Raw genomic sequence first — 20,674 nt, forward strand, 5'->3', positions numbered from 1 at the left:
AGTACCAGGACCTGAGCCTCATCCCAGGAAAGCTCTGGATCTTGCTACAACATGTTTTTTAAGGAAAAAAACATCTTCATCTGTATTCAAGCACAGAAATAGCACATATATAGTAAATACATTATATTGCACACAACAGCAACTTCAGTGAAATTTTAGGAATAGCTATAAAACAGCATTGCCCTATCACAGCAATGAACAAAATCTCATCCACTGGAACATGCGAGGAGCAAACACGTCCCAGTGTTACACAAAGAAACCATGCCCCCATAAACTGTAAATGCCTTCTCCAGTACCTCAGTTTGATAAAGCCAAGTGCTGAATCCTGCACTTGGATTACAGCAACTCCATGCAGCACTACAGGTCTGGGGAAGAATGACTGGAAAGCTGCCTGGAGGAAAAGGACCTGGGGATGCTGCTTGGCAGCGGAAGGAACATCAGCCAGTGTGTGCCCAGGTGGCCAGGGAGGATCCTGGCCTGTATCAGTGTGGCCAGCAGGACCAGGGTAGTGATTGTCCCCCTGCACTCAGCACTGGCAATACCACACCTTGAGTCCTGTGCCCAGTTTTGGGCCCGTCACAACAAAAAAGACATTGAGGTGCTGGAGCAGATCCAGAGGACGACAATGGAGGTGGTGGAGGGTCTGGAGCAGAGGTGTGATGAGTGGCTGAGGGAGCTGGGGGAGTTAATCCTGAGGAAAAGCAGACTAGGCAGGGGATGTGGGAGGGAGAACCTTGTTGCTCTCTACAATTACCTGGAAGGAGACTGTAGCCATGTGAGGATTGGTCTCTTTTCCCAGGCAGCCAGCAACAGGACAAGAGGAGATGGCCTCAAGCTATGCCAGAAGAGGTTCAGGTTGGACATTATGAGGAATTTCTTCACTGAATGGTTTATTAAGCATTAACTGGAGTCTGGCTGCCTGGGGAAAGGGTGAACTTGCATTCCCTGGAGGCATTCAGTAAACCGTAAATGGCACTTAGTGTCCTGTCTAGTAGACAGGGTGTTCAGTGAAAGGCTGGTCTCGATGCTCTGGGAGGCCTTTTCCAGCCTTAATGATTCTGTGTGATTCTGCGATTCAGGGGACATCCCGCCACAGCCCCTCAGCGCCACAAGCGGGCTCGGGCCATCGCCGCTTTAAGGTCGGGCCGCCTCAGCGTTTCCCTGTTTAAGGTCGGCGCGCGTGCGCGCGGAGCCGGGCCGGGCCGGGCCGGGCGGTCTGTGGGGCGCTCGGGTCGGCTCAAGGTGAGCGGGAGCTGCGGGCTCGGAGGGGACCCAGCGGTGCCGGGGGCGAGCCGCAGTTCGGCCTGGGGGGCGGGTGCTTGGTAGTGCTCTTACTCGCCTTCCCAGGAGTCGTATCCTCAGGGATTAGCATCTCCTCGCTGCAGGGCAGGCGGGGGCACAGGTGCGGAAGAGGTTAGAAGAGGCTGCTGGCATTGCCCGATCCCTGGAACGAGAGCTGGAATCGAGCTTTACTGAGCCCCCTGATCAAAGCGCATCCCGGGGTTGTGGAGGCATTCCTGAGGAGAGGAGCGAAGCCCACCACAGCCCTGGACCAGCCTGTCGGACTGAGCCCCCTGCGCTGTCTCTCTCGGGTTCTCTCCTGGGCTGCTCTACCTGCGGCTTCCGAATCTGGTAGTGACTCGTCTGCAAGGCTCTCTCCAGGGGCTCTTCCACCTTTGGCAGCACTGCTTTCTAACTTGGTCTTTGCTTTCTAACTTGGTCTTCGGGCATACCTGGGAACCTGGATAGTCACTAGGCTCTCTGAGCCGGCTCTCATGTGGGAGCCTGCAAATTGCATTATAGGCTTCTCAAAAAACCCATCGGGTGATGCTCCTGCCATCCTGGGAGCAATCTGCATTCCTTATGTGAAATTCTGCCAAGAAGAAATAGGCCTTATGTATATAGACCATGTACAGATACGGTATTTTAAACAGTTTTCAGCAACTCTAATACAGTGCAACTACTTAGTGAGGGGGAAAAAAAAAAAGTTCAAGATGTGGTACCTAAAAGCTTTTACTTTTTTTTTTTTTGACGCTTAAATCTGAAAAAAGTAAAGTTTATACAGTCCTATTGTATGTAGATGTTAGTGTGTATATTTACTGGAACTTTTGATTTGTAGGTCAGTGAAATCTGATAAAAAGCTGATAAAAAGGCTTCTTGGGGGTATAAAAAAGGGATGGCTGGATCAAGATCCTACTACTATTGTCTTTCTTTTTTATCTGCTTCTTTCTTGGAGGAAAGATTAGAGCCTGCCCTCAACACTTACAGTGTGTCAGAAAATCCACATGAAGAAAACACAGTGGGAGAGACTTCTCATCAGAGAACATGGAACATCAGGAAATCTAAATTTATTGGTTCAGTTCATGAAAGTACTTAGCTTTTTATGGCATGTGTTTTGCTCCATTCATGACAGTCAGTATTGATTCTGGCTTGCCATTAATTAACATTCATCAAACGTAGAGCTGCTTAGTGGAGCTGGTGGAAACTTTGGTGCTTAATCCATTATGTTTGCTCTTCTATTTCCATTTACCTCACCTTGCTGGTTACAGTTGTCTCTTCTTGTTTTTTCACCAGTCATTCCCACCTCAGTTTGCTTGATTGTCTCATTCATTGTTCCCAGTTTCTTCAGTTCTCTCTCCCCATTCTGTTTCACTCTTCTCTGCTTTACTGGCCATTAAATTGCTATTCTTGTCACGTTTCTCTGTTCTTACTGATTCCTAGTCCCAGTTCTTCCCATCTTTCCTTCCTGCATGTTCCTCATTCACAGTCATTCTTGAAATTTCTTTCCTTGAGTTTCCTTTGAGGATCCTTGCTCCAGCCATTTTGACATCACAGTTTCAGAGAACATCCAAATCTTTTTCTCTGTTTAGATTGCCTGCCTTCTTCTTCCTTGCTGCCTGGGCCTGATACAGGACTACCTGTTCTTCCTTTTGCTTTTTAACTAGACTGCATCTGGCATGGGCTTTAATGACTTGGAAGCAGGTGACTTGTTTTGGCAACGGTATAGGCAACTGAAAATTCTGCTTTATGGGCAATCTCAGAAACAGGAAGTTCTGGGAACCAAGCCCAGGGCAAACAAACTGGAGCATTTCAGCACTGAGGAATTAATTTAACTTTTTAAAAGGAGTTGTCACGTGTCTCTGAAACAGTGGGGAGAGAAAGGCAAGGGGAGACAGAGATAAGAGTAAAACTGGGCTAAAACATACTTGAGACTGCCCTGAAGATGCTGCCTTGTGCTGCTTAATGCTCCTGATGTATTCATAGGGTGGATCAGGTGATTGGCATAGCATGATGATGTTAAAACTTGGGATTTTTACTCTATTTGATTTAAGAGTAAAACCAACTTAGATTGGTTTTGTTTGGAAAAGCTAAAAAATTATAATTGTGTTGTCTTTTTAAAAAATAGTCAAAAACATCCTGCACAGTGGCACTATACATGTATTGAAAAGAATTGTGTATATTATACAAATCCCCTTTATTTCACTTTTTAAAGAAACTCGGTTCTCTTTTTCCAAAAGCTTTCCTCACAGTGCTAAAAGATGATGCCTCTACTTATTTTCTTTAGTCACTTCTGTGTTGTTTGTAATGTGAGGAAAGTTTTATTCTTATTGTGTTACTGTGACCATTTGCTTCTGTAATGGTATTGCTACTTCCACTGTAGGTGCAGTCCTATTTAGAAGTAAATATCCATCTGCAGTGTTGTATTTGCTGTGGCAGCTGTCACAGAATTACTGACAATTCAGTTGCCAGTTTCACTTTTTGTCCACCCACTCACAGTATTTGGAAGATCTTCAAATTGAATCGGTACACAGGCTCCTCAAACAAAAGCTGTGAAAACAAACTGGGAAATAAACAGTGTTTTTTTCCTTCAAAATGTCAGGAATTCAAAGAAGTAGTCTGAACTTACATTGGATAATTTTTCTACTCACATCTTTCTATGCTGCTCTGTATTGCTTTGTCTTCCTTTTAGTATGTTAATATCTTCATTTTTTTAATATAACTTTTTTTTTTTCCTCTGTATAATCACAGAAAGCAGATAATTCAGGAGTATGTTAGTCACAACAAAAATTATCTTCATCTTCTCTTGTTCAGATCAGGGTTTTGTGTTTGTATAATACACATATTTAGTTTCAGGCTAACAAAAATGGAGTCAGCAGTTTTGGCAGTGGACTGCTCTGTAAGGCATGAGCTGTACGGCAATTCTGCCTGCTCTGTGTGGTTTATAAACAGAGGCTCAAACCTCAGCCATATCCATGGGTATGGATAGTGTATATTGAGGAGTGATGTGCCCAGATTTCATGTCAGATGCTGTTGGTTTATATTCCCTGCATTCTTAACTCATTATTTCTGCACAGAGCAGTTTGATTAGTGGTTATAAACTTCAGCATAGTTGCAAATGTGTTCAAATCGTTTACTAGAGTAGGCTTGTACTTTTAAACTGCACCAGGCACAGCTGACAGTTTCTAACATACTCGTTGTATTAGCAGAAATTCTCAGATGCTAAATCAATTCCTCTGAGGAAAACAGTTGTACTCTTTGAATGCAATTTTGTTGGGCAGGTGTTATTAAGAAGAATTTTGAGTTTTGTTCTGAAAAATATTTTGTAAAACAAATCCAGAGTGATGTGCCTGTGATCACACAGGAAGACCATAGCTGAGTACAGTGCTGAACCTAACATCTGCCAAAGTTTCTCTTAGGCCATTCTTCCTGTTAGGGTTTTACATTATTTATGTTCTAGAGATTGTATCAGCTGTGTGGGTATAAAGATGGATTTTTATTTAACTTTTTAATTGTTAAGTCCTTAATTTTCAGTGCTCATTTTTGTTTATAAACAGTAAGTAGTAATTTCAAGAAAGCGTGTTGTTTTTTCCTTTTGTTGTAGACTGTTGTTCTACACTGTTTTGTTCAAAGAACTCTGCAGGTCACTTGTTTTTCAGCATTCTGTGATGCTGTAAAGACACATTTGAGATTCATTCCTTGTAGCATCCTGAGGTATTGAAACACTGGAAAGAAATTCACTTCTTATTAACTTTTCCCAAGTGCAAACACAATAAAATGTTAAAGCTTGGTCTGTTTCTTTAACAAGATACTTGTGTTTTGAGTCAGCTGTGTGTTTTAGAGCGGAGGGATGGCCAGGGATGTGCACATTTTCTCCTAATAACTTTTTTATTGTTTTTCAGCATTCCAGACTATAGTTCTTGATGGTTTTTGAGTGCTGTTATGTGAGCACTGTAGCAGTACAGCAGAAGGTTCTGTATTTTGCAATGTTCAAAGAATAAAGGTGTGATAAGTGGTGATGATGTACTCTTACTAGGCTCATCTTTTAGATTTGCTCCAATTTGCTGTTCTTGTCAGCAAAAGAAACATTATGACAAAGATGTAAGCTATCATGTTTCATTCCTTTAATGCCCTTTGTTTGTATGGAGCTTGGTTATTTATAGCTCTATTGGCTGAAAATAGTAGTCACATTTTTATTTTGTATTAGATATGAAAGCATATGAGATCATGTTTGTTTTTTTTTTTTTCCTGTTAAATCAGGGTAATTTCCTCTTAATAACTTTGGGTGTCACAGGTGCAAAATCACAGATTTGCAATCCTCTTTTAAACTGTTGAAATTCAGGGGGAAATTTTTCTGTAGAACAGATTGAGTGATGAACTCATTCTTTCTCATCTCTGGGCACCGCTAATAGAAAGAATTGCATTTTCTTACAAAACATCTTACACAACAATATCTTTTTATCAGGTACCTGCAGACTGCTATTCTGGTGTACCTGCCTGCCTTTTATCGAGTGGCACCTGACTTTGTGTGCAAAGCTGCCTCTGTGTCTGTTAGGTGGGAACAGGGTGTTCTCAGTCAGCACAGGAGAGCTAATCAGACACCTCTCCCTCTGCCTGGTGGGGGCTGGTGATGGGCCTACAAGGAGCATGGTGCATTACAGTTTTCCTTCTTTCCAGTAGGTGCTACTGTGACATTGTATAAATCAGGGCTTTAATAAGATAAACAGGGAAACTCCTTATTCACATGTTTGTTTAGTTGATTTATATGATTCTTTGCATCTTCCTTGGGCGTGGATGCTGAAGTTGGGGAGGTCTGTATTTCATCCCCAGTTTCCAAATTACTGAGTATTTTGCCTCATATTCTTTTTTTTTTTTTTTTTTTTAAATATGTTTCAAGCCTTCAAACAACACTTTCTTTTATAGAAATCCAGTGTGAAATTACTGCAAAAGCAGAGATGATTATACAAAGAGTAGTGCTGAATTCACGGCCTGGTATGTATTTCTCTCCACTAAAAAAGCAATGTGTTTGTTCTAATTGCCTAATGCTCAAAAATGATGAGAGTAGAAACAGACATTAACTTGAGATATTGACGTTTATATATCTTAATATTGTATGCAGCAATAAAGTTTATTTAAAGTGCATTTATTTATATTATATATATAAATATATATATATAAAGTTATCCATTTCCATTAATATAAATAAATATATTTGTAATAAATTTGTCTGTGTTTATTAATAAATGTAAGTTGTACTAATATAGATTGATTTATATTAAATATATAACATATTCAAACTGCATTTATTTAGTCTGTATATGCACATTTCTAAAATGGGTGAGAAAAAAGAGTTAACATGTAATATATGAGAAAACTCTAAGTGTAGGGGCTGAAAGTGAAGAAAGATTAGGGCACGTGACATTTTACTTCTCACATTTATTCTTTTTGCATTGTAAAAGATGTCTAAAATATTTTGTTAATTGTTGTTTCCTTGTAGTAAATATTCAATCTTTTGTTTCTCTCATGTTTCAAAGTGTTTGTTTTTTAAGTTTACACTATTGAGGTTTTGTTTATACAAAGTGCTTACACATTTGCCTTGTTATGGATCAGCACAGTATTTTGAGGAGTGAGTTCATAAATTTAGTGTAGAAGACACTAAAGTTTTGGAGGGAGTATTGTATGCTGCTTAATGGTAAAATAGTTTTAAGCATTAAGAGCTATTGTGTGACCTGCAATTAAGTCTTTCAAATCGTGCAGCAGGAGCCTGCTCTAGCTGTGCACTCACTCTGACCTAAAATAGGCAAGGCTATCTGGCTGTGTCAGAACTGGTGGTTCCAGTTGTCTGATTGATCTGCTGCGTGTGGTACCAACCTGAGGATGAAGCCTCCCATTCTGGGGTTCTTGCCACAGTTTTCTGGATGTTTCTGGGAAGTTTTAATGTAAGGAAGTTTCTGTGAAGGGATGCCCTTGCAGAATGTGCACGTGCAGTGGCTGCAGTCTGTATTCCCTCAGATTCACTTGAGTCAGAAGAGGCAGAAAGGTGAGAGTAGTTGGTTGTAGTTTTACACCTGAGTAAATATATAACCTAATTTATTCTAAAAAGGACTGCCTTAAAAAAAGGCCTTCCCCTGTTGATTAAAGGAAGTTCTATATTGATTAATTTATTTGTTTAATTCTAATATAACTCTAGGTAAGAATGGAGTGCCAGTGGCTGAAAACTTCCGACTGGAGCAAAGTACAATAGCAGATACAGTCCAAGCAGGACACGTGCTTGTTAAAACTCTCTATCTCTCAGTGGACCCCTACATGGTAGGTGATGGGCTTAGAGATAAGCCAGAATTTGATTTTTTAAATATCTTCAACTCTTTAAGTACCTGTCATGATGTTTAACACCAAAGTTACGAATTATAGAACAAATATATATCTAGTGTAACATACTAATTGTATTAATTCTGATGGAGTTACATTGGGAAGGAATTTGGCATTAATATGCTTGGAATACAGGAATTTTTATTGGACCATGAAGAGACTGTAAGCCCTAGTATGCCATTACAGATTTGTTCGTATCAGCTTTTTCTGAACTTGGCCTTTTTTATATTCTTTTTTTTTCCAGTCATGCAAAATTACAGTAATCATGTGGTGTAGAGAATTGTGGGTTGAAATGGAAGTGAAGATAGAAGAACCAGAGAGATACAGTCTGTAAAAGTTTGCTATAAAGAGAATTCTGATCATGTATTCCCTCCATAGATGGTAATAGAAGAAAAAAAACAGTCTAGATTTCAAGAAAGTACATTTAGCTTGAGAATTAAGGAAAAGTTTAAGAATCCTGAAATACTGGCTGTAGCTACATGGGAAACTGCAAAGAAAATATGTCCCATTTCAAGATGTTTCATTAAACAGATCTCTGTCAGGGATGGTCTACGTATATTTGACTGCTCTTCAGTGCACAGGCATAGACTAAATGACTCATGGACATTCTTTTTCAATCTTGCATTTCTAGGATTCCTTCAGTTGAGGAATGGCATTTGTAGGGTTCTCAACAGACCCAAGCCAGTCGTTGTCAGTTGTGCTGGTGCCTTTGAGCCAACTTTTCTGCAACTTTTAGTCTGTAGAATGTGTTGGTTTTGGTAATACTGCTGGAGGAGATCAGGATGGTCCATCCTCCATTTGTACTGAGCAAACAAAGGGAAAGAGGTATCTAAGAAAAGATTATGAATGCTTGGGGCTTATTGAGAGATTTTTAAGTAGCCCTTTGTGTTTGAAGTTCGGAACCCATCTTCATCCCCCGCCCAACTTGAACTGATAAACAAGTTGTGTTCCATCAGAGCCTTTCATTAAAGCCTTGTCTTTCAGCGCTGCCGGATGAACGAGGACACGGGCTCGGATTACCTGCGGCCCTGGCAGCTGTCTGAAGTTGCTGACGGTGGGGGCATCGGGGTAGTGGAGGAGAGCAAGCACCATAACCTCGCTAAAGGAGACTTTGTAACTTCCTTCACTTGGCCCTGGCAGACATCAGCAATTCTTGATGGAGACTCGCTACAAAAGGTAATAGAAATGCAAAGCCAGGGCTGTGACTGTTTTTTTTCCTAAACCATTTTTTTCCCGTCCCAAACCTCTTTTTTCCCTAAATAGCTGCTAATGACACTATTTTTTTAATGCAAGAAACATACTTATTGAAGCAATCAATTCTCAAAAGGCATATCAACTCATAGATGCCAAGATTTATATAAATTTCTTTTCTTTCGTAACAATTTTGCTGGTTAATAGACAGGCCAGTATTATTTTAATTGTTGTTTAAAAAAAAAATTCCCTGAAGCTGCTTCATAATAAAAATTAATAAATTAATAGAAATTAATTATTTTAATTCTAATAGAACTTCTTGTTCATAAGAGTGTAACTGTAAGACATGAAAGGCTTTAGGTATATTTAATTTATTTTTCTGACTTATGTTAGTAAAAGCTTTTACCTGAGGTTTTACATTCACATAAGGAAAGGTATTCAATATTAAGTTGAAAGTGGAAAGGTTTCAATATGTTAGGGATATTGTGTTGATTGTTCTCTTGTAACAGATAGTTACTTGTAACTGTAGTTTGAGAATTTATACTTTCCAATAAACTCCTTCCTTTAAGACTCTGTCACTGATCTGCAAACACCATATTTGATAAAATGGTGCATTTTTATCTTTTTATGCTAGCATAGGGATAGTTCACCATTGTTGGAAACTTCTTATCTCCCAACTGCTTTTTAACACTTCCATAATTTAAGTTTTTGTGAGTTACTTAGTCTAAAATCTTTTTCTAAAACCACAGAGACATAACATTTTTGTACAGACTTGTTAGAATAGAGCTAGAGATAGCTCATCCCTACCAGTTTTACCTTGCCTGGTAAATATCCTGAATTAGTTTTCTAGCCTCAGGCAATCAAAAAGCAAAACCTCACTTTAGAAACAAATGACCTCCTACCTACTTTCTGTTCTGTAGCTGGTACCACAGCTTGTAAATGGACGCCTTTCCTACTTTCTGGGTGCAGCTGGCATCACGGGGCTGACGGCCCTGTTGGGAATCAGGGAGAAGGGACACGTGGCCGCAGGTGCAAATCAGACCATGGTGGTGAGCGGAGCAGCTGGTGCCTGCGGCTCTTTGGCCGGCCAGGTAGGCTTAGGGCATACAAACTTACTCTGTTAGCAAGTTTTGTCTTCTGAAACATGCTGGTTATTAAATATACAGATAAAATCTTTGTAAACGTGAGCGTTCCTGTGGGAACGGCCAGTTTCACAGATTTGGCACACACTCTCACTGTGAAAGACTTGACATATGAAACTCAAGTTTCATGAAATAGGAGGAGAACACAGATGGTGGTGATTACTTGTGGATATTCTCAGTTCAGTCAGAGAGAAAAAGAGAAAGATTTCTGCCAGGCTAAGCCTGGGAAAAAGTCCGGGAGGAATGTAAACAATCTATTATCTTGTTTTCCGTTCATATTGTTTATAGCTATGTTCTGCCACGCTGACCTAAGTCCAAGTGTGCCAATCAGGTGAAATGTTTTTAATTTAAGATCAATGGAATTAATGTTCACAATGTTCTCTATAAAAGAGAGACGTACTTTTGAATAAACACTCATTCTTTGCCTTCTGAAGATGGAGTCTCTTCATTCCCGTCCCTGCCTCAACAGCAACAATTACTTGTTGCTAATACAAATAAAATAGATGGTGTATATATACATGTATTTATTATACATTTATATGGTAGCCTGCCATCTCAACACTGAATTGACTGGAGACTTTCATTTTTTTTCTCTGTTAGAAATTATTAATGTGGTAAACCCTTTGTGCTGTGTTCCATGACATCCTTTGTGTTTTGAGATTTACAGTCCTTTTATCCTCCTCTGCTTTGCAGAACCTGTTTGGAGAGTGTATGTGCATATCTACAAATATCTCTCTAGATATGTATATATATACACAAACAAAATTGATATTAAGCAAACTTTAGGCCTACTAATAAAGAGAAGCTATGAAGAAAGAATGCATGAGCAAATCTATGAAGATTGTATTTAAATCAATTATTGTCTAATTTTTTTCCCTTTTATTAGTTATGTTATGGTACTTGGCAGATGATAGTTTTCTACTATATTTGGTTGTCCAGTACTTGCAGTCATTGGTGATTCCACAAACACAGTCTTCTGCAGTCAGTGGGTTTGAAAAGATGGCAAATTTTGATTCTACCTGCCCCATGTGTAGTTGAGAGGAGGGAATGAGGAGGCAGTTGTGTCACATGAGATGGGAGCATTTGCTGCCTGGGGTTTAGTGGGATGGGAATAACTGTAACACCCCTTAAGACCCCCTTTCTTCCACTGGTACTTTTATGCAGATGAATGATCTAATTTGTCTTTATTGTTTGGGGTTTTTGGTTGGTTTGTTTGTTTGTTTTTTTAACTGTGTGCCTGCAGATTGGCCGTCTGGAGGGCTGTTCTAGAGTGGTGGGGATTGCTGGCACAGATGAAAAGTGCTCCATTTTGGTCCAAGAAATGGGGTTTGATGCTGCTATCAATTACAAGAAGGGGGATGTGGCAAAACAGCTACGTGAACTCTGCCCAGGTGGTGTGGATGTTTACTTTGACAATGTTGGTGGAGACATCAGTGATACAGTTATAAGTCAGGTGATGATTCCAGCTGTCAGGTTTATTCTAGTCATTCTCCAATGTCTGCATGCCCAGCTTTCAATTAATTTATACTGGAGTCCAACCTGTAATACAGCACAGCAGGCTTTCCACTTCAGTGATCAACTTCAGGTGCTAATTCTGGGGGCCCACATTAAAATAATAATTTCCTATATTCCTTCTATTTAGTGCCTTTTAAAATTACATTAGGCTGTATAGCAGTTATTTTCCCACTATTGCCTTGCATTTTTACCTATTTTAATGTTGTCATAGATTGAATGGAACTGCATGCAATTCTCCCACTCTTATATAGGAAATGTGGCTAGTGAAAATTTTGCAATAGCATCTATTGCATCTGAAAAATTTAGTTTCCAAGACTGAGGAATGCCATTTTTCTCACTTTATGCTGTCCTAAACAGATGAATCAGAACAGCCATATCATCCTGTGTGGACAGATTTCTCAGTATAACAAAGACGTGCCTTATCCCCCTCCACTGCCTCCTGACATAGAAAAAATACAGAAAGAAAGGAATATCACAAGGTAAATTTCTCCTCCAGAACTTGTGACCAGGTTCCAGGTAGATTGTTCATATGGTGTTTGGAAGGTAGTCTGTAATCTGCAGTAGCCACTTGTAATTAGAACAGAATGTTGCCATGCCTAAAAAGGAAAATACAATCATGATATCAGTAGGTCCTTTCCCTTACATTTGTCTTTGTCAGCATAAAAATGGGAAAGGTTGTTTTTATATAGAATCATAGATGTGAGTTGTTACATTTTGTTTGAGGTTGCTTGATTTAGTCCTTTAATGCCTGACAATTCTTTAGTACAAGGAAAGGTGTTGCCATAGTTCTGTTCTCAGATGTTCTGCAAAGTACCTTCTCTCAAAATGTTGTTCAGACATAAGGATGCAGCAGATGCAGTGATTTTATTGAAACTGCATTTTTAGTATTTGGGGGTTTATTAGATAATGGAACTGTAGGTGTGACAGATATACATGGGTAAAACATTTTCATTATTTTCTGACTCTGGGAATTACTGAATTTCCTCTTAGGATTCAGATGGAGCTAAGGCAGAGATTAGGAGCAGAGTCTTAGATTTTTCAGTCTTTGCATTGTGGGACATTTGGGAGACTTAATTTCTGTGCAAATCAATTTCTCTCTTCTAATTAAAATCTTTCCTTGTCCCTGTTACTGCTGTCTGCCCTTTCAAAAATGGATAAAATTAGTAAAATACACCATGCATAGTAGAATGCAGTGGAAAATTTAGTCAGTATGTCCCTACAAGTAATTATCATTTTCTCAATTGCTATGGAAAGCTGTGACAGCAGGATATGCAGAATTGTGGGGAACTTGAAAGTTAAGTTGTTCTCACCATCTGGTTGCAGGTTCACTAATTATTCTCCCTACCACTGAAAAAAAAAAAAGTAAAAAATAATAGGAATTTGCTCACATTTTATGGATGTTTACTTATTCTGGTGATACTACTTTACTCCTCGATTTTTATTGCTCTTCTCTCTGATACTTGAAGAAAATTTACTGTCAAGCTCCCACTGCAGGAAGTTGTCCCAACAAACTGGCAGGGCCCTGAGCTACATTTCTTTATAATTTGTGCTCATAACCCTTTAGTTTCAACAAGGCTGTTTTCTGAAAAGATTTTAAAAGATTTTCAAGTACATTGACCTAAGCTTCTTAAACCAAAGCTCATTCTCTTCTTTCACAGAGAAAGATTCTTGGTGTTGAACTACATGGACAAACAAGAAGCTAGTGTATTACAACTCTGCCAGTGGATCCAAGAAGGTAAACTGAAGGTGAGAACTTCTAGGTTCAATCTATGGCCTTCGATACTATCTCCTATTACAAGAGGACTAATATCTTTTTCTCTGGCTCTCTTACTGTGCCTCAGGATTGAACAGACCTTTTAAAACATGTGTAAGTATAATTGAAAGCTTATTAGGTAGCGCTGTTTTCAAAGGTATTTGCTGAGAATGGTCTGACTGTAGCAGGACTGACATCTGATTACATGCTGCTCATGTCTGTATTCTTTATTTCAGCATAGGGTGCAAGTGCTTTTTTACTTAAAGATTCAGACTTTCAAAAATATGTACTTTCAAATACCCAGTGAGTTAAGTGTCCTGAATGCTTTTGAGGATCTTGTTGGAAATTTTACTTTAAGCTTTATAATCACCATTTATTACTTTCTAATGAGTACAGGCTTAACTGTGCCTTCCCTGTGAAGTCTGTCTGAATTAGTTTCTGTTTCTTCAAGTGATCAGTAATCTTCCTGGGAAAATACCAAGACATTAAATTTTGGTAGGGGCGGGGATCTCATTGAAGAATTAACCCACCTGCAAATTTATCAGAAAATATTCACGCCTCTCTTGATGAAAGAATCTGGTCCAAACAGAGCCCTGTTCACTGTAGTGAGAAAAGTCTTTAGATTTTGGTGGTTTCTATGCAGTTTCTTAGCATGTTTCTAAGAAATGTGAAATGCTCTCTTGTTTGAGGAAAACTGAAAGGACTTGTTTGCATTGACAGGTCAGAGAGACTGTGGTAGAAGGCTTAGCAAACATCGGTGGTAAGATATTTACATCATTTTTGAAGAATAATGACCTGATTATATACAATGACATTAGAGGTTAACTATCTCCTTTGTTTCATTTGCCAATTTTTATTTTTGTATTTTATCAAAAACATTGTTATGTTATAATAATTTGTTCACTAATTATTAAAATGTTCTGTAGGAGAATTATTGTATATTTAAAAGATCATTGAATATAAATTTAGATTTTTTTTGTTGTTGTTATTTTAGTCCTGAGGGGAATTTATTCTTAGACTGCTACCTTAGCAGCTGGTGATAGACATCCTGATCTTAGAGGTTTAAAGTGCTGCCCCTTTCTTTGAAATTGTGTGTAAGGATATGCTTTTTTTAAATCCTTGAACTTATACTTTAAAAACACAATATCTAACAGAGGTTGTTATTGGATTTGCTAACAAAAAAAAATGAAAAGTATACAGAACAAAGGGCAAAGCATCTTACTAAAGAAGGTAAAAATTAATTTCTTTTAATAGAACAAAATGTTCTGTAGTCTGTTCACAGTATCTGTAACAAAGGAAATACAAAAATGAAGGGGGTCTGGTGACATGAGCCATGTGATGAGTTGTAAAAACGCTTCCCTTTCAAGAAAGAGGAAAGAGTATGATTTAGTCCATTTAGCCATTAGTCCCACAAGTTTGAAAACTAGTAGAATTAAGTGATAACTAAATCTCATAGATTTCAATTTATTCTAGTAATTGCTAATTCCTCCTTACTGGTATACATATGTATTTTGAAGTAAACTGGGTCAAATATATCAGTCATATATCATACTTACATACTTTGTTTACTCAAAGATATATTCTTTTGTACCAGCTTCTCCCACTACTGTACAATATTTATAAACCTTTTCTTTCACAAATGTTCGTGTCACCCACAGCATTTGTGGTTGTCCAATCATGCCCTGTCTCTTTCCTGTTTGTGTGATATATCACAAAAGCAGTAAATGTAGTCTTTAATTTGTATAGGGTCAAACAGTTGCTTACAGATAATTTTTTAAATTATTACACAAAGCTGCTCTTAGCAGTTTATTACAGGCTAGCTTTTTTTTTTTTTTAATCCCCTCCTTAATTTATGACATCATTAAGGATAAATATGATTAGGTCCAAAGTGGTATCTCTCCTTCTTGGAGAGCTGCTTAATACATTTGCTTCTACCATTTTTGGTTTCTTTTTTAGAAGCTACTTGGCTTGTTTTGCTTGGCATTAACTTATTTCATTATTTCTGTTGAAGCTGCTTTCCAGTCCATGATGAATGGAGGCAATATTGGAAAACAGATCGTCTCAGTTTCGGAGTAAAAGTCATTGGTTCAAGACAAATAATGGCATTCTGTCTCTAACAGTGGGCAAGTTTTTACCTATACTAATTTCCATTTCTTAAACAAACCATTAAGTTGCTCTGTATGTACTGGAAGCAGAGATTTTGGGATGCTAATAAATTAAATTGAACTGGAAATAGCAATGCAATCATTTATACTCGAAATGAGTAATACGTTCTTGACATGATTTTGACAGTTGCCACCTACACTTGCAGATATTTAATGGGTGTGGTTTAAAAGAACATCCTGTGTTGTCCCAAGCACAGGCTCATCACCTGGTTGGTGTGTGACATCATTTCACACACCAAGGCGAGGAATTACTATTTCCTTATTGTATTCTGGAATAAATCAGGAAATTAGGGGGCAACCCACAAAAATCAGGCTCATCACCATCAAAACTTTACACTATTTGCACATTTTAGCAAACAAAGCCATCAGCATTCATTGGTTACAATTGATAAAGCTTTTTCATTAATTAATACTCAGATCCTTATTTGCCAGTTATATCTCTTGCTTTTCATGCTAATTATTCCACATGTGCACTTCTTCCCCCCATTCCATTTGGGGATCTGTTTTAACTTGGTGGTCAGGGGGTCAGCGGTTTTGATCACCCCTGCCAGGATTACTTTCCCCCAGTTACTGCTCAGTCCTGCTGACTTCACTCAAAGGGCTCTCACCCAGACAGCCCATTTATTTTGGGATTGTGTTCCCTTTTCCTTAAAGCAAAGGATTAGCCATGCCTACAGGTTTCACCATGCAATTGCCTAATCGTAACTGCCTAGCTATAGGTACTGATTAACAACAAAAAAACTGCAGAGTTTGATTCAAATCTCGAGGAAGTAAATATCACAATATTTGCTGAAGAGCTGCTCCAGAGTGAGCTCATCTTTGGCACCATGAGTTGACACACTTTCCATGAGTAATTGTCCTCTAGACAGTTATTTTTCACAACTGGAACAAAATATGATAGAATTATAATATTCCCAGCACTATTATTTTTATAGGAATTGCTTAGTAATCCACACAAGTCAGCAGTCTATTAAGAGCTGTGATGTGAGGGGTGATTCAGAGTGAGGTCATGCTGAGATACTGAGTCCTTACCATAATAAAGGCGACTTGATTGCAGTAGCATTCCAGTAGTTAGGTAAGCTGTGGAGGGCAATACCCGCTCTAGCAGCATTAGGCAAAATGGCTTTAAGACAAAAAGATAGGGACAGTCAAAGTAAACCTCACCCTGATAACCCCAGTGTTTACTATTCTCACAGAAGTATTCCTTTACTTGTGAATCCTGGTTCATGTCACCTCTTAAGAATAAAAAGGCAAAATGAGAAGATTCTTTAAATTAAGTGCCATCAGTTACAAAAACTACTGATTTTTTTCATCTTGTCCTAATTTCTTAATATTTGTAATAGTGTGGCTCTTCAGCTATCATATATTTTGTACTGTGAGAGGTGTCATTTAACAAAGGGTGACAAATAACTGGTAAGAAAAATCCAGTATGCTTTGGAGGTTATTTAGGGGAGGGTAATTAGTCCACATGCCCAGTCTTTCACTTCTTTTGGGTTGGTGAGTTTCTTGAGTTGGTGGTCGTGATCTCCCCATGTCAGAATTACCTTTATCCAGTCAGAGCCAATTTCAGCACAGTTACTGAGTTGAATTTATTAGTTTCTTCCATATCTTGGGAGTTCTTCCAGATGTCCTTGTGGCCTATAAACTCTGCATTCTTTGTGTCCTCTGTCAGTAGTACATTCTTTCCAAGCTTTGCTAACCTCCCACTATGCCTGAGATCAATGCCAAGCCCTAAACTTTAAGGAGGCCAACAAGTACTTTGTCTTTAATATCTGGGCATCGCTTAGAGCTTGCTTGTTAGCTGCTACCTGCTTTGTGGATTGTATCTTCTTCCCTGTTAATTAAGCTTGAAAATATATGAATATTAAATATCATCCTTTCTTAAGACAATTTTTACATATTTCACATTTTACAACAATAAGGCAAGACCATGTTTCATAACCCCCTCCTGATTTCCTGTAACTTTCTGGGCAAATGGTTAATTATTTTTGTCTCTTGAGATATCAGCATCATAATCAGTCTCTTCCCTTTTATCTCATTGTCTTAAATAAGACAAAGTTTCCCTTTATTGCATTCTATGTTTTTTAGGTCAAGCTGTTCTCCTTTTCCCAAAACCAGACCCATACATCTGTTTCTTATCTCCATCAACGCAGCTGGTGGTGTTCCTCAAACAGGGTTCAGTACCTGCAGTGTAAAGCTGGTATCTAGCCCAGAGCCAAGATATTTGGTTTATTTCATGTTTGCACCAAGATGGGTGCTGGGTAGTAATTCCACAAAACCAGCTTGAAACGCATGCATTTGCCTCTCTATCTAATACATATTCATTTTTACTCATAATTGACTGGCATCATATTTGCTAACTAGGTCTGTGTGTGCATAACTGCTCATGTTTTGAGTCAGTGGGTTTCCTGAGTCCATGGTCATGATCTCACACTTCCAGAATTACTTTTTCTCTAAGGACACAATTCTGAGCCAAAGCAGTTCACCGTCTTGTTTACCTTCTTGATTTAAGATGGGTCCCTTAGAACCTGTTGGCTGGCATCCTTGTTTCTTTGTTCCTCTACTGATCTCTTTAGGTTATCTTGACTTTCTGGCATAATCCACCAATTTTTCCATGTACACAGAACAGCAGCTCCTGTAACTCACAGAGCACTGGCACAATTTCTAGGAAACAAGTACAGTCTTTTCTTCAAAAAGGTGTCAAGGGAGGAGTCATACAAACACTGACAAATAGTCACTAATGCTTAATTACTGATGCCTATGATAAAATTCCTAATGCACATGTGCAAATCTGGGTCCAGTTCATTATATTATCATTTACACAGACAAATTTTCCTCGGGGGTGAAGATGTCTCTGAGTATTACAGTAATCAAAGGTAATTCTAAGTTACATTTTCCTTCTATCAGTTATCAAGTTACTATTTAACCTTATATTCTATTACGGTTTCTGCTTGAGACTCTGAAAAATTAGTTGTTAACTAAATAAGGATTTATAGTATTTTGTTTCTGGAGCCTTTTCACATAGCATTCTATATTCTAAGGACTCTTCACTGCTTTATTACTCCAGCCCCCATTGTTATGGTTTCAAAACTGACTTAAAGCTGCTAGGGGCTTTTTGTAAACTTTAATGCATTTCTGTTTTTATGTGACATCATGACCACAGTAAGGAAGTTCAGCTACAATCTTTATAAATAAGCATTTGTAAAGGGTAATAAAATGTAAACAGTATTGGGCAGAGACACTTTTTTTTATTTTTGGTTAAGACAATCTTCTGCTTTGTATTTATTACTCTTGTGCATTCCCATTTCCATTCCATTTCCCTTTGTACCTTGAAGTATTGCTGTTGTCTGCCCTATATTTAATTTTCTTCCCTTCTGCTTTCTTCCCTTCCATTTTCATCCCTTTCCTGGTTTTCTTTGTTTGGGTTGTTTGGGCTGTTTTTGTTTTTGGTTTTTTTTTTTTTTTTTGGTTTTTTTTGGTTTTTTTTTTTGGTTTTTTGTTTTGTTTTGTTTGTTTTTTTTTTGTTTTTGTTTTTTTTTTTTTTTTTTTGTTTTTTTTTTGTTTTTGTTTTTTTGGGGTTTTTTTGGGGGGGTTGGGTTGGTTTTGGTTTTTTTTTTTTTTTAGTTCATCTTGTTTCTTGTCCTCGTTTTTGGCTTCTTCATTGACAATGAGAAAAACATGCTGTTTTTCATAAGAGCACCTATTAATGTTTAGTGCTAAACTGTACAGTTAAATGTCAGGATTTCATGCAATATGTCATCAACACTATGGAAAGACCTTTCCAGCCCAGACATAAATGTTTCTTACTGCAGTTTATTGTAGCTGTTGTTACAAAAGTGGAGAGACCTGAGGCAGATGCCTTTCAAATAGCTTAATCTCTTCATTCAATATTTTTATGCATTGATTGTGGAAGAAGAAAGCACAGGATTATTTAGTCCTGTTACTAACATTGCCCTTCTCTTTTGCTATACTATCCTTCTCTTTACTGGCTTCTCTTCACAGTAGGAAATGTTTATATAATCCATAAATAGATTACCAGGGGAGAAAAGAAGATCACAGGCAGATGGCATTATCCCACAACTAGAAATGGTAGCAGCAGCTGGAGTAAGTTTCAAACTGAGAAAATACTTTGTGAGACAACTCAGAACCCTTTAGGAAAAGCACGGAAGGAAGCAGAAATGAGACCTAATGTTTTAGCCACACTAATACAGAATTTTGCAACCAGAAGTATAGATTCAAAGTAGTAAGAGAAAAAGTAGTAAAATTCAGTTTTGCTACTGTACTCTGTAATCTGGTTCAGGTAGAGAGATGATAAGAGTGCTGTACGTGCAACAGACCCTCTTGTCTGCAAGATAGCCAGCAGGAACCAAGAAGCAAGGCTCTAGCGAGGAGAAGTGAGAAAAAGATGACTCCAAAAATCTGCAAAATTAGTGCAAAGCAGAGGAGGATGGCTCTGTAAATCCAGTAGACAAAGTGTCGTGGTTGGACCATAACACAAGGAGACAGGAACAACTGCCTGATAAGGCCAAAGAAGAAGTTTGCTTGACTTTCGTGCTAATCTTTAGTCATTAACATAGTAAAATATAATCCCATCAGCCACTTTCCCCTAGAGCATGGGTGTTAAAATAAAAGAGTAGTGTGCCTTTAAAAGAAGGCAACAAAACGTATAGCCAATGACTGCCGGGGGGAATGCTGTTTTTCCAGGGCTTGGGATATATAAAAGCAGGTACTGGCACTGCAGGTGTGCTGGCTCTGTGGATCCAGTGCCCAGCACCTGCTCTGCACACACAGGGAATGCACCTCTCAACTCTGTGTCCATCAGCTTCTTGCACAGCTGGTGAGAGACCCCATAGCTGGGACAACAGGAGTTTTGATGACGCAGCCACAGAGCCGGATTGTCCTGCTGTCCCAGCAGCAGCGCATCAGATGGGACAGGTCTCCAGCGTGCACTGACCCCTTGATCAGGGACCCCACTGAATCTTCTCCAGTGCTGGGGTGCTGCAATGCCCCAGAGAGGTGTTTGATGAAGCCAAAGGGCGTTCTGTGTCAGCTTTTCTGGACCCCCAGAATTTTCTAGATTGGTAAGTGCACTTTTGTTTCTCTTTCTTCTTAAAAAAAAAAAAAAAAATTCAGCCTTCACACAAGCCATGCATGAATGCTCAGTGTGGGGGCTTAATCAGTCAGTGGGTTCAAGTGGTGTGCAGTGCAGACTGTTGGAGAGGCCAACCTCAGGGTAAAAGTATTGGGTAACATTATATTTA

The 20,674-nt window shown here is 38.7% G+C and overlaps 1 protein-coding gene across 6 annotated transcripts; it reads left to right on the forward strand.

Moving 5' to 3' along the window:
• The first annotated feature begins 6,144 nt into the window (after window positions 1–6,144).
• On the forward strand, window positions 6,145–20,616 carry PTGR2 (prostaglandin reductase 2). 6 transcript variants are annotated; one of them, XR_008437526.1, is made up of 10 exons: window positions 6,161–6,270; window positions 7,469–7,587; window positions 8,632–8,823; window positions 9,759–9,929; window positions 11,224–11,433; window positions 11,853–11,974; window positions 13,154–13,241; window positions 13,337–13,362; window positions 13,969–14,008; window positions 15,260–15,308. XR_008437526.1 is itself a non-coding variant. In XM_053980197.1 (9 exons), exons 1-9 carry the CDS (start codon window positions 6,234–6,236, stop codon window positions 15,322–15,324), a joined length of 1,044 nt encoding a protein of 347 aa, XP_053836172.1. In that variant the 5' UTR covers window positions 6,145–6,233; the 3' UTR covers window positions 15,325–15,481. The 6 variants fall into 6 exon arrangements, 4 of the variants coding, with proteins under 4 accessions (XP_053836172.1, XP_053836173.1, XP_053836171.1 ...); XM_053980197.1 differs by lacking the exon at window positions 13,337–13,362 and having other exon boundaries at window positions 6,145–6,270; window positions 15,260–15,481; XM_053980198.1 differs by lacking the exons at window positions 13,337–13,362; window positions 15,260–15,308 and adding an exon at window positions 20,402–20,616.
• The last annotated feature ends 58 nt before the right edge of the window (window positions 20,617–20,674 follow it).

The sequence above is a fragment of the Vidua macroura genome, chromosome 6 (assembly GCF_024509145.1).
Source record: "Vidua macroura isolate BioBank_ID:100142 chromosome 6, ASM2450914v1, whole genome shotgun sequence".
In the NCBI taxonomy this organism is placed as follows: domain Eukaryota; kingdom Metazoa; phylum Chordata; class Aves; order Passeriformes; family Viduidae; genus Vidua; species Vidua macroura.